Raw genomic sequence first — 13,470 nt, 5'->3', positions numbered from 1 at the left:
GCAAGGCAACAGGCACATTACAGCGTCTAATTACAGATCCACCATAACATCACCCTCTGTATTTATTAGCATTTCACTGAGAGTATTATTTCTACATTACAACGTCTTGACTTTTTAAATTGTTAAAGTCAACACTACCAGCACCAACAGAAATAGCTGAAACTGAAGTTATTTTTCTAGTTGGGGGTCACAGTATGTGGTTTGAATAAGAACCTCGAAACAGGGGCTGAATGCCTCTCCCTCAGGCATGCATGTACTTAAACAGTAACAGACAAATATTTCTGTATTTATTAAGAGAACAACCAATGGGGCCCTATGTTCACAAGAAAAAATATCCGGAGCTACTATAATAACAAGAGGCTGACCTCAGAGTCGCCGTTTTCATTATTTTTTTATTTATATACTTTTTACATTCAGTGAACTTTTTTTATTGTTTTGCAACCAAATATGTGAACTAACAAAATATGTCCTCTTATTCATAAATAAATACGTTCCCACTGTCAAGTGAAACTTCTGGCAGCACCGATGGTTTACAGTGCTCAGCTTCCAATTTAAACATTTAAAATACAAACTGACACACACATAAATATCGTGTGTCGATGGTATATATAAAAAAAGAGCATGTTTAGTGAGAGGATGTAACTATTTCCAGCCTCAGCCAAAGTTTTCCGGGTCTGATTCAAGTTTTTCTCTCTGTCTGCCAGCTTTGTGATGGAGGTATGACTCTGCGAAGTGCAGCGTTATCTTTTTCCCATTTAAATGCTAATGAGCGTGCTGCCGTCCCAGTCAAAGCGCTGCAGAAACAGTGTGAATTTTTAATATCTTATCACACCAAAAGGTAAAAGCTCTCCTGGTGAGGTGGAGGGATGAGTACATGTTCCCTCATTAAATTCTACACAATCGATGTGTCCCTGCGAGGGCCATACTGTGTGTCACAGCATCCCCGGCGGCTGTGTGTGGTCAATTGTGTGAGGATATGTGTGTGTGTGTGTCTGTGCACTCACATCTGTCTTTGTCATTTAGAATGTGTGCACACATGCAGATGTGCACAGCGGTGTGCGGCTGCACTTGTTTCTTCACCTCATCGGTAATGAACAGCTGTTAATTGCCTCCCCATCGTGTTGTGAGAGGTCAGAGGTTAAGGTTGGTCGCAGCCTGTTAATAATTACTTTGCATGGATGATGGAGTCACTGGTGGCAAAGGGTTAGGAGAAAAATTCATTGAATGTAACAAAACTCATATTAAAGAATGACCTCTGCTCTGCTGTCTGGATTCATATTCCCTCCTTGGCACCTGTTTCCATGAAAACCACCAGAATAAATGTTAATGTAGCTGCACATTATCTTCTTACTGTGTTACAGTGGCATAAATGTGCTTTTTAAATATATATATATATATAAACTGTCCTTAAAGTGATAACAATATGCAGTGTTGCTTTCATGTCCTCCAGGAAATTGACAACGTTTTTAAATAGATATGTTTACCTCCCATTGTGAAACATGGAGAATTTCATACGGCTGTTATAAGAGAAACATTTGAAGTAAAGTGAGGTAATATCTGCATACATACACACTTTCTCCTCCGGAGAAACATGAATAAAGTTTCCCAGCGTCAGTATCAGTATTCAAATTCAGATTTATAGACCTGGCGTCTCCTCTGCAGAACAAAAAGCCTTAACATGCACAGAATCCCTCTAACTGTTTCGCCTCTGTGGTCTGGCACCCAGTGGTGATCTTTGGTTTCAACATTATCTTTCACATATTACTCCTCAGATAGCTGCTACACGCAGAGCTAGAGGAAAAACTGGAAAGCATGAGGGACTTTTATGAAGGCAGGCGCTCCTCAAAGCCAGGATTCAATAATTGCTTTCCTCTTGTCTCACGCAAGTGACAGATGGTGAGGCCACCGGAGGCCTGAAGATGGGAATAATATTGTTGATTAAAAAGAAATATAGGAAACAACATGCAGCTGTTGGCTACGAGACAGAAGAGGAAAGACAAAAAGAAAAAGAGAGAGAGTTTGAAACAAACAGAGCCGGGAAACAAAAAGAGTAGCATTGATGACACAATTCAACTCTGCTGGTCCACATACACACACACTGAACTGCTGGTGTGTGACCGGATTATTTTAGTGTGAGTCCTTTGGGATTAGGAGTTCTGTTCCAAACATTATTTTTAAAAAGAGAAAGAAGGTGTTATCTATTTAAATGTATACTGCTGCAAAGACCGCCCTTTAAACATAAACGCACACCTGTAAATGTTAATCTGTGTGTGTGTCTGACGGTTGTCCAAGACTGAGACATATCAGTATCTTGTGCTTTGTGTGCGTGAGCCTGTAGCCAGGGCTTTCTGCTCCTATCAGGGGAAATGTAACACTTCTAATGGTGAATGCTGATGCTGAGTGATCTGCTTTCTGTGCTGTGAGCATCAAAGCCTGGAGTCACACTGAGGAGACTCTTTTGCATAGACTAATGTAGTAACTGTGTTTCTGAGACATCTTTTAGACGAGAGATATTCAATATCTTTCTCCAGACACCACAGAGGCCTTTTTAATGTGCACTTCAATAAAAAGCTCATTCCTGACCCCTTTGATGCGCCATATGATCCACTGTGGTGTGTGTAAAAGGCCATAATCTGGATGAATCCAGATTATGGCATTTGACCACTGAATGAACATGTTGTAAATCCAGAAGGTCACAGTTTCTATGTAGAACTAGTTAAGTATTAAAAATACCCACACATCCTCACATTAGAATATGTCACAATTACAGGCTAAAATACCAGAAAAAAATCTGTCAGTAGGAATGGAGCTGTGCTGGCGGTCAGAACATTGATTCATCCATCATGGACAATCACCTCCCTCCCATTTTAATTCATGAAAAGATTGTGGCTAAGATAAAACAGAACATTTTATAACACTTGTAACAAGTTTCTCTGCCATTTTTTACTACATTCTACACATGTATATATTGAACCTGCACAGTGTTCATGTAACCCCAGGAGGGCATTACACAACTTGATACTGGCAAGTTTATTAACTCTTGGTTCACAAAATATTCCTTATACTGGCAGTTTGTCCTTCCCCCACTGACCACACTACATATTCTTTTTCGGAAAGGTCTCATGCTGCTCATAAGAGCGAGCAGGACCTCACTGCACAGAGGTGATGACAAAATGATAAAACAAATGTGTTAATACTACGTGTCTTTTACACATTTCAGTTCAATTTAACCCAGGAGGTTTTGTGTCAGTGAGGATTTTATGGTCGACTACTACTGTAACAATATCTAACCAAGAGCAAATCATATTTATATCCTCCAGATTCCTGTCTGATTGTATACAACTGTAAGGCAATTGTAATTCCTCATGACAGCAAGAAACCTGAGCTACTGTATTTATCATTTATAGAATAATAAGCATGCACATTGGGCGTCAGCTGTGTTGCGCATTGACTAGATAAGAAGCAAAATAAGCCAGTGTGATTGGGGGGTGGAGGAGGGGGGATCAAGTGAGATTAAAAGATTTAAGGCTCCATTTGCCCATGAATATCTGATGCCTATCTGAGGCGAGAGCCAGAGATCCGCTGTCAGGACAGCCAAGGTGTTGGGAGGAAATCCACCTTATCTGCATCTGGATATTCTTCAACAGTTTCATATGTGGCCATCTTTTCATCTGAAAGGCTTTGTTTCAGCCTTCTCTGCCCGAGTCAAAATAGAGCGAGTGATTCATAGCAATTCCATACGACAAGAGTGCCAAGACAAGCAGTAACTGAACAATTGTTTGGCTCAGTGTGGACATCTGAAAACTTCTTAGCTCAACTCTAACGCTGGCTTCAGTCAGCAAATAAAAATCAGAAGCTGGCAGCCAGAGGATCATCAAGTTGTGAAATGACCTCAGTCCTATTTTGATTCTCTGGTGGTTGTGTAAAAACAAGCGTCCTTTGGATGACCACAAGAGTGCCTCTAAAAGCCATTCACCATGGCATGAGCATAGTCTGTATTATTGTGAATTTGTCATTACAAAATGTGCCCATTGTCACAGTTTATGTATTTATTTATTTTTACAGTTTATATTTCAACTACAATTATTGTTAGGGCAAGAACAATACAGAATCTATCCTAATATGCCCAATGTTGATTTCAGTATTTACCTTCAATACTTAGAAGAAACTGTTAACTGTAAAAGTAACAAACCAGCTTCAGGCACACAACATCTGTGTTCCCACTCTTTAAAACAAAAGAAAAAGCCTCTGAAAAGGCAGAGCAGAGGAATGATGTGATCATCTAAAAGCAGGCAAAAAAAGGCTCAAAATGCATTTTGTAATTTTAAAAGAAATGATATAAAAGTCTTTGATTATTCCCATGTTCATAACATCTCCGTGCCTCCTCCAACTTTTTTCCTTCCTTTACGCAGCTTCTTCTTTTCTAGTTTTTTTCTGTTGTGTGAGGAGTCAAACTCGTTTTTTAGGGTTACATTTTGAAATGGGAGGGAGCACGAGGATGCTAAGGTAGGTTCCCTCCCCCATGGGTGTGTCCACAGCAGGAAGACCTCAAGCCTATCCACCTGCAAGAGCCGCTTCCCTCCCCGCTCTGCACACACTTGGAGCGCCGCTGCGCACGGCTGAACGTGCTCTCTCCCTCTCCGCTCGTCTCCAGGAAGAACTCTTTGTTTGTCACCTTGTTCAGTGGAAAATACAGAATCTGTTGATGCGATTTAGAGATCACTTCAAGTTAAAGCGGCTGCGTCAAGTTAATTCAAATCCAAGCTTTGTGCGGCTTTGGGATAATCGTGCAGGATCTGCGGCGGATACACTGATACTCCTGCCTGCCTGCGGACTGAGGAGCTCAAACAATCTGGGTGGATGGTTTTAAATGTTAAAGGACTGTATCACATTATTTACTGGACGTTACTAGAAGGTTGGTGACAAGTTTAAAGAATTATTTCTGTTATGACAGATGCGCACTTCATTATCAAAATGTCACATTTTTGGTGGACTCGAGCAGGAGTGATGCCTTTGCAGAATGTGTGTGAGGCATGCTCCAAATAAATCCAATAAATGTGTTTAGTTCTGTAGATAATAATTTGGTTGTTAATATTAGAACTGGTTTCTTTAAAGACAGACTTCAGCTTCAGCTTGCGCCTTGTGTTCGTATCTTTGCGCCTTCTCTGGCGCGCCAGAGGTCGTTTTAATGACTCTAAAACACTGTTAGAAATATTGCATGCCCAAAGAGCGCCGTGTGTGTTTATGGAGCAGGTAATGAAAGTTCTATTGCATATGACGTTGTGCCTTCAAATCTGCTTCTTGTGCCCGTTTAGAAGCTCAGACGCTGTTATAAATGACACGTGGTTCATGCTCATGTCCTCATAACTCGAAGCCCTGTCAGGCTTTATTTTGGTTAACGGTCTGCTTTTGGAGTTCTGCCTTCAGGGCTCAATGTGGAACTTGATCTTAAACCCTGACTGACAGTTTGACCTCAGACTCCGATTCGCGTTCACAAGTAGATCACAGACATGCGTGGATAACTGCAGCAAAACACGCCGCGCTAAAATTGTTTTATTGTGTCCAAACCCTCTACTTTAGTCGTTATTTCTTACAACTTTGTCTGTAGTGGCACCATTACGCGCGGACGTGCCACCCTGTCCGCGCACTGAGGAGAGTCTTCAGATCCATTTATGAGGATATTCTCTTCAGCTGTCTTTGTGTGATAACAGCGCGTTGATGCGCTTTGTGATTTAATCTGTGAGCAGTGCCAGTGCGCGCCAGGTTGAAGGAGCAACTTGATGTAGCCTGGTTGAAATTCAGCTCTGACGGTTTTTATTGGAAGCCTCCACAAACGTGTCTTATTTCAGACCGGCAGAGAGAGTGGAGGTAGCGGGCAGGAGTGGCTTCTTTTGGCTCTCCCAGCTGGAAGGAGATGCTATCCCTTCACACCTTTTCCTTTATAACACACAGGGGCAAAAACAGTGGGCATTTAGTAGACACAATCACAATGGGATTCATCAGAAAATGCAGAAACAATGACCAAAAATCAGAGTTTCCAGACTCCTGTTATGGATCAGATTGCTCTTACTTTTGTATCTACTGAAATGAACTGGTCAAGTGTCGGCTGCTAGGATTGTCCCTTACAGCTTTGTTTGACTCTCATCCTCGTCTTTTCTTCTCAGCTCCTGGACTCTCCTTCTTTCGGTTAACAGACAGAGGGACCATGTTGTGGGACAAACTGTGCTGGCTGATGGCCCTGCTGGCCCTAACGTCTGGGGGGCTGCCCCCTTCCAGCGAGTCGCTGTCTGCTCCCAGAATCTTCCTCTCCTTCAAAGGTAAGGCACTCAAAGTAATGCGACCCAGTTTGTGTGCTTCTCCACAGACATGCAGATGTGAGTACTGGTGTAACACTCACTTCTGTCAACAGTCTTGATCTTGTTTGATAGCTGGAATGGGTTAAGTATTAGCAACATCTGAATTTGGGCTTGGTAAGCCTGCCATTTGTCCCCTCGGTGATTAACAGTGAGTTTGATTGTGTGATTGTGTGAGAGAGGCTTGATGAGAGAGATGAGGAGCGCCGCTGCTGATTGTCCTTGCTATTCAGTGCAACAGAATATGCCTTCATCTAATCGCCTGGCTGCTACTAGTTTCCCAAAACAGGCCTTTGTGTGACCTCAGCTCCCTTCTAAAATCAAGTCAGATTTAACACTTGGCGGGGCACACACTCAGTGTGCAGTTCCAGCATGTTATGAATGTTAGCTAGCCACATGAGACCCTGTGTGTGTGTGTGTTTGTGTGTGTGTCCTGTTAAAGCGGTGCGGTCTGCACTGCTTTGTGATTCCAGTGTCGGCTCAGTCATGGCTCTGTTCATGAGATTTTATAGGCTACCTGTCTAAGTTCAGATTTCTCCTTTAATAAGATCATCACTGCTATTAAAATGACAATGACATCTGTCAAACATATAGCCTAAAGTGATGATCATGGGATATCAGAAATGTTTACATGGACTTCTGTATAAAGAGCATGCCATGATTCTGCACTGCATGTGTTCTAACATCTCAGTTTATTGTGTAATGTTCATGAGATGCGGGGGTTTTTCATCAGACTAGCACTACAAAGGTGCAGATTGTGGACGAGCTGGGGAAGTTGCTGACTTTACAGAGAGGTTGTGTGACAGGTAAAGGCTAAAGACCTGAGTAGGCGGGCCTATGCTGTCATAATCTGAACTAAATGAATGGAAAAAACCCAACAAAATTAAAAACAAAACTAATACCATGTGATGTAACTTAGCCTGCAATTCAAATGTCCTTAGTTGATACCTGGATGAAAACACCTGCTGGGATTAAGTTGCATTGTGTTACCAGATATTCTTTCTTTAAACTCATCAGATTTTTGTCTCTTTGTTCCTTTGAGTCTCTTTCTCTCCATCTCTAATCAGATTGGATTTCACACGCTAACGGTCTCACATTTACTTTGTGTATTTTGTACTTTTTTTTTTTTTTAATTGACTTTCTTTTTGCTTTTAATTAGTTTTGGTGGTTACTTTCTGCCTCACAGAGCAGCCTTAAATAGCTGGAGACTAGAAATGCACCTAAGCTGTGCATTCTCTAATTATATTGGTTTTGCACAGGTTTCTGCTGGGAATACTTCTGTAATATGCGTTTTATTCATTTTTTTTAATGCACTTAAGAAAACACTTAGCTTTAGGCTTGGTGATCTCTGTCTGTGTAACACATTTTAATAACATATTTTTTTAATGAGGAAAACAAAACAAAGAGACAGAATGTGGGCTGTGTGAGTTTAGCACTTGTTTTTGTTCTGAATTTGCTGCCTGTAACCCAGCAGCACATGTTTATCCATAAAGGTTACACAGTATCACTTTCTGCTGATTATTTGCATTTTATGAAGCTGGCTGGGAAGATTCTTTCTGCTACATTTGGCTGAAGTCCAGGTTTTGTTACAAGAGAACCCACTCTTTGTCTTTGCTTTTGAAATATTTGCCCTCTTTCAAAGCCTAAGACAGCAGGTCACATACATACTACTACTACATACATAGCTGCACATACATTTGTGTAAAATGAAAATATATACTGTAAGACATACTATTTATACAATATTAGGGCAGCATTTTATTCTTACTAAAAAAAAACCTGTTCTGCAAACAATGTTAATTTTCTTTCGGTCCTGCAGTTTGGTGTTAGCAGTCTGTGTCTAATTTAGGAGTTATTTTTTATGTGGTTTCTATTATTTAAACACATTAGTAGTAGAAGGTTAATGTAAACTACCACTTAGCTGCTGATAGCTCTGCCTAAAGCTACTACTGAGTGTGTTAGCGCAGGCTGAGTTATTAACTGTGATAAGGACCAAGTGAGCAAACAGAAGCTAAGACCAAAGGAATGTCCATTCAAAGCAGATCATCAACCCAGACTTCAAAAGAGCTGAAAAACAGCACACAGACATATACACTTCAAAAACAGCACACAGCAATACATCTCTCACACTAAACAATGTGCCCCCCCCCCCAAAAAAAAAAAAAAACTCCAAAAGTCTCCACTGCAACTGTTGTTATCTGAACATTTTTTAAAAATACGGCTGTGAGTTATAAGATGCTCTGATGGTGTTACAGAAAGGTCACATTTGTGTGTGTGTATTCTTTCTCATAAAGACTGGCTTAGATCAGCTGCTGAGAACTCCTATATTTACTTTTAAACAAGGTCTATAATCACATGCTATTTTAGTACGCAGGGCTCTGCAAGGTTGTGACCCTTCAAACAGGAGCCAGTCACACCCGAGGTTAACTGCCCTCAAACTGTGGGAGAATGGCACCATATTAACAAGTAATAGCTTGTTAAGCTAATCCTCAGGCACATTTGAAAGTGTTTAACTTTGTTTTTCTTTAGCCTCTGTAGTCCGTGAAGGAACACCTGGGCACAAGGTTAGCTCTGGGAAGAAAGCCTGGAGAGAAAAGACAAAGCCAGGCAGTCCTGTAATTGGACTAATTCTTAGGGACACTCTTAAGGTGACTCTAGCCTTTGCACTCCCCGACTCCAGCAGCCTTTTTGTTCCATTTAATGGGTCGCTGATTGTCACACCGGAACAAAGACTTCACTATCTGTTCATCGCTCCCTGACAGTTTTCAGGGTTAAGATCAGAAACGGCGACATGTCCTTCATCTCTTTATTCTTTGAATAATTAGGAGCTGCTCCTGAGTTTGAACTCTACTGCTTGTTCTATTTCTGACTCTACAACAATGGACACCGTCTACAGATTATGTTCTAGTATAGGTAGATTCCTACATGAAAAGAGACTTTTGTCTTCAGCAGTGTGACATTCCTCCATGTAGGTGGTCCTGAACTGCTGGCATCTTTTTTAGACTTCTCTGGTGAAAGAGAAAGCTCTGTGGAAATAATCACCCTTGTCTTGCACACCTTTTATTCAGATTGTTAAAAGTATACCTCCTTGTCTAAGCTGCAGGACTTTATTATTGGAATTTTGACACTGGAGACAGAGCTAAGAGCCTCAGACAAGCCCTGCTGCAATCAAGTCTTAGCAATCAATGACGTGCTGAAAGCGTATCCAAGGCTAACCTGTCTGCTCACACATGATCCGTCAGTCTGGCCAGGCAAGAGTAGACAAAATAAGATTCTGTCCACCATCACAGCACACGTGTAAAAATAACTCTGAGCCTCTGTTTTCTTGATCTGGCTCCTTCACACAAAGGCAAAGAGGTTGTGTTTTAAATGTTCATTTGGCTGATCATCATTCTCATAAATCTTCCTGCTGCTCAGCTACAAAGTCATTAATTACAGTCAGAACTCATTACAACAGAGTTATTAGATGCATCGTCAGTGATGTTTAACATAAGACATGGAGTCAACAGAGAAGCTGAGCCAGAATAGGCGAATATATGAGGACTATATCTGATTCCATGATGGTCAATAATTGCATTTTTTAAAACTAAGAGAAGATGATGGTGAGCAGTGTGAAGCAACAAAACAAGCACATGACACCCTGAGTCAGACCTGTCAAATAAATCTGTTTATTTTTGAGAAACAGTATCACCTGTTACTTTTCCAATAAACCCTTTGACCAGTCTAAAGTCCACTGTGCTGTATTTGAACCTCTCACATTATCTAGCTCACATCCTTGGCGCTCTTCTGCTCACCAGCTGTGCATGTTTGCTCCATTCCCAGCAGATAAGCATCATGGTACATGTGTAGTGTAACAAGTTCGTCACAGCCCTTTGCTGCCCCGACCTATACATGAAATTCAATTCTGAGAAAAGGTTGCGTAAACGTCCTTTTTTTTCCTTGTGCTGCTCCTCAGTAAACTCTCTTTATGTACATCCTCCATGCAGCATCGTACCTGTTGGCACGCTGAAGTCTTAAACTGCCTCCTTTCAAATGTTTTAAGTACGGTAAACCCTGTAGTGGCTGTGGCACGCAAGCCCCTAGCAATTATTACAATAGTTTGCTATCTTCTCTCCAGAGATGCTGCTGGTGGAGGAGGGTATGGGTGGTGCATCCCAGCAACCTCTGCTCTGCAGGATACATTATGTCAAACTATGATTATTCAGGAGACAAAAACAGAAGGCGACAGCTCCTGTGCTAAATATAGTGCCCTTCCTGTCTGTTTCTTTCCTCTTTTTTATCTCCCTCTCCTCCTCTGCCTCGTCATCCTCCTCTGCCTTTACTCTACACTCACACCCTCGCTATTCGCCTGTTGATAAGAGGCTGGCAGCGCGAGCTGAGGGAGGAGAGCACCCAGTATGCCGCCCACAGCAGGGGCAAGCTGTTTCAGCACACACAAAAAAGGGGGGGCAAGGGGAGAGGAGGGGTCCCTAAAGTGCTGAGACTTTCCTTGAGAGAAAGGCACTGCAACACTGAAGGAGTAAAGGGGTATATAGGGGAAGAGTGGGTGGACGTCTGTGGGAAGAGAGAGAGGCTTCATACCCAGCTAACATGCATAAGTGCAAGTTGTCTCTGAGGTTTGAAAGGAAATAATGCGTCTGCATTATGTAGCCCTTTTTAGTCGTTTTCACTCCATAAATTGCTGGCTCCCTGTCACAGAGAGGAATACACATACAAATCATGGCTCCCGATGAAAGGCACTAAATTGAAAACATTTTCCCCTCGATTTGAATATTTCTTTCGAGCCGACACGCAGTGCCTATAAGCACTTATTAATGCTGGAATCTACCCCTGTGGTGATAAAAAAAAATGCACAACATCCAAATGAAACCATAATCACCCTGCTATTTATTATTCCTGCTTTTAGGCAGTTTAATCAGATTTAATTATTTGTACTGGGGAGGAGTAGATCTACTCATTCAGTTTCAGCAGAATAAACAGCAAATGGCTGTGGAAGTTGCTGGCAGCGATGCAGAAATGTGGTTCTCTTCTTGTGGAATTATAGGACCTGCCTATGGAAAACATACACTTAAATTGACACATTTAGCCTTTAATTTAGTTTATTTAAACTAACCAGCCTCGTTAGACAGTTTTATTATGTGTTTACTACGAAGGAATCTTGTCTGCAGAAATGATGCAGGATGTATCCTTGACTGCAACAGCAAGCTTCATTTTAGATGCTATTCTTACTGCACTTACCTGTAGTACTGTGCCCTTTGTACTTAATTGTGCAGTCCATAGTCAAATTTGGAGTTAGCCCTCAATACACATACTGCTGTGTGTGTCCAACATTACATAGCTGTGTGTAATCTGGATGGTGAGCAGCTCCAAGTGTCCCTCTTCTACCAAGACTGTGTATTTCTCACACAGCACGCTTATGCACTCAAACAAAAAGTAGAGATAACGGATGGATAATGTAACAACAGGGTATAGTGACTGTGACTTTAATATGTATGCTACTTTAGCTGTCCATTAATATTACATGTTCTTGTACCACAGATGATAAACACAGCAGTGGTGACGGTCCAACACTAAAAAGCTCCAGGAGAGTTGTACTTGATTTTTTTTTCTTCTGTAGGGGCCTCTTCTGACAGGTTCAAAAAATAGCCATTCTCTGTGTGCTGTGTACAGGAGGGACAACACTCAGCAGGGGCTGACAGACAGACACACTGTGATGGATGTGGGTGCATGAGTGTAGGTGAATAATACACTGTGTGTGCATGTGTACATGCCAACATGTTTGTGTCTCTTGGTCTCTGCTGTAGACAGTTTTTTTAGACTGAAATGTGACAGACGGGATAAAAATAGAAGTGAGCCACAGTGGTACATCAGACCCATGTCTTTTTTATTCCCTTGTTGTCTGAGGAAAAAGTGGTTTGTGCAGCCTTTGTAATTGTTTTCTTTTGCGCCTCTGAGCACTTTATAGAGCCCGTAATTCTCAAGGTGAGATTTTAAACATTGGTAGGGGCAGATCATTATGCGGGCTGCGATGAACCTTACCACCTGCAGAAGAGGGGCAGAGAGGCGGGGGAAGAAGTCATGAAGAGGACGACAGTTGTTGTGGTTAGAGACGGGGAGGGAGATGGTAATGGCTTTTACCAGAGGTGGTTTTCTTAAGATTCAAAGTGACAGGGAGGAATGGGAGAGTCTTTTAATATTCAAGTCCATGTGGTTGTGCCTGCATTGTTTGTGTGTGTGAGTGCTCACATGCCTGCAGAGCTTCTTCTTCTGCAAAGAGCTGCTATCTATGTGTGACACTGCTTTGGTTTGGTTGCCATAGCAGCATCTACCTGTCACTCCTCACAAACTGAATCGGGTTCAAATGATTCTCTCCACAGAGAAGAGGTGGGATGCAATCACAGCTTTGTGCTTATTTCCCCAGATGTCTGCTGTCTCGTCTGGAAGTGAAGCAGCATCAGGTCTTCAAGGCTCAGTTAAGACAAATGTGAAGATAAATTTGCTAAAACAACAGACTCTGATGCTGCTCTGGTGTGATTTTTGTTAAGTTGTTGTGGAGGAATGGAGGGTTCAGTGAGCAAATAAGTGAAGGATTCATTTCTGTGCAGAGCTCACCAGATGTGGCTGAGGGGTGTGGGAGTCCTCTGGGGTTCAGAGCTCGAGCTGAAATTAAGGAGACAGCAGGGTCAAGGGCACCTCTCCACTTGTTTACCTTAGACAGCTATCATTCATTTTCATTTGTCTGTCGCTGCTGGGATCTTGTTACTGCAGTGCTGTTGACCTCATTCTTATGGTGGCCATTTTGAACATTTAGGGTGGAGTAGTTCTGAGGATGCATATTGTCATATAAGACTAAATGTAGGACTGCTTGCATGTTAGCTGCAATATTACAGTCCAATAAATTAATTAAATAGAAACTGTGTAAATGCCTTTTCCAGAGACTTTCATATAAACACAAATTGTTAATAGTTAACTGTACTTTGTTATGCCCTTATGCTCTAATCACTGTTTGAATGTCAAAAAACAAAAGTACAAACATTAAAATGTGAGGATTTAAGGTTGTTTATCACACTTTTCTGACAATTTGTGGATCAGTCAGTCATCACCGGTATTAGTTACA

The 13,470-nt window shown here is 41.6% G+C and overlaps 1 protein-coding gene across 2 annotated transcripts in view; it reads left to right on the top strand.

Moving 5' to 3' along the window:
- The first annotated feature begins 4,599 nt into the window (after window positions 1–4,599).
- Window positions 4,600–13,470, top strand: part of LOC114435935 (semaphorin-3F-like) — a 43,463-nt gene continuing 34,592 nt past the window's right edge. For both annotated transcript variants that reach the window (XM_028405922.1, XM_028405921.1), the window contains exons 1-2: window positions 4,600–4,915; window positions 6,165–6,317. In XM_028405922.1, the coding sequence (XP_028261723.1) occupies window positions 4,861–4,915; window positions 6,165–6,317 (208 nt within the window). In that variant the 5' untranslated portion in view covers window positions 4,600–4,860. The remainder of the gene's footprint in view (window positions 4,916–6,164; window positions 6,318–13,470) is intronic.

Source organism: Parambassis ranga, chromosome 5, assembly GCF_900634625.1.
Source record: "Parambassis ranga chromosome 5, fParRan2.1, whole genome shotgun sequence".
Classification (NCBI taxonomy): Eukaryota; Metazoa; Chordata; class Actinopteri; family Ambassidae; genus Parambassis; species Parambassis ranga.
Note: the sequence above shows the minus strand (reverse complement) of the source record. Positions and strands in the feature narration are given on the sequence as shown.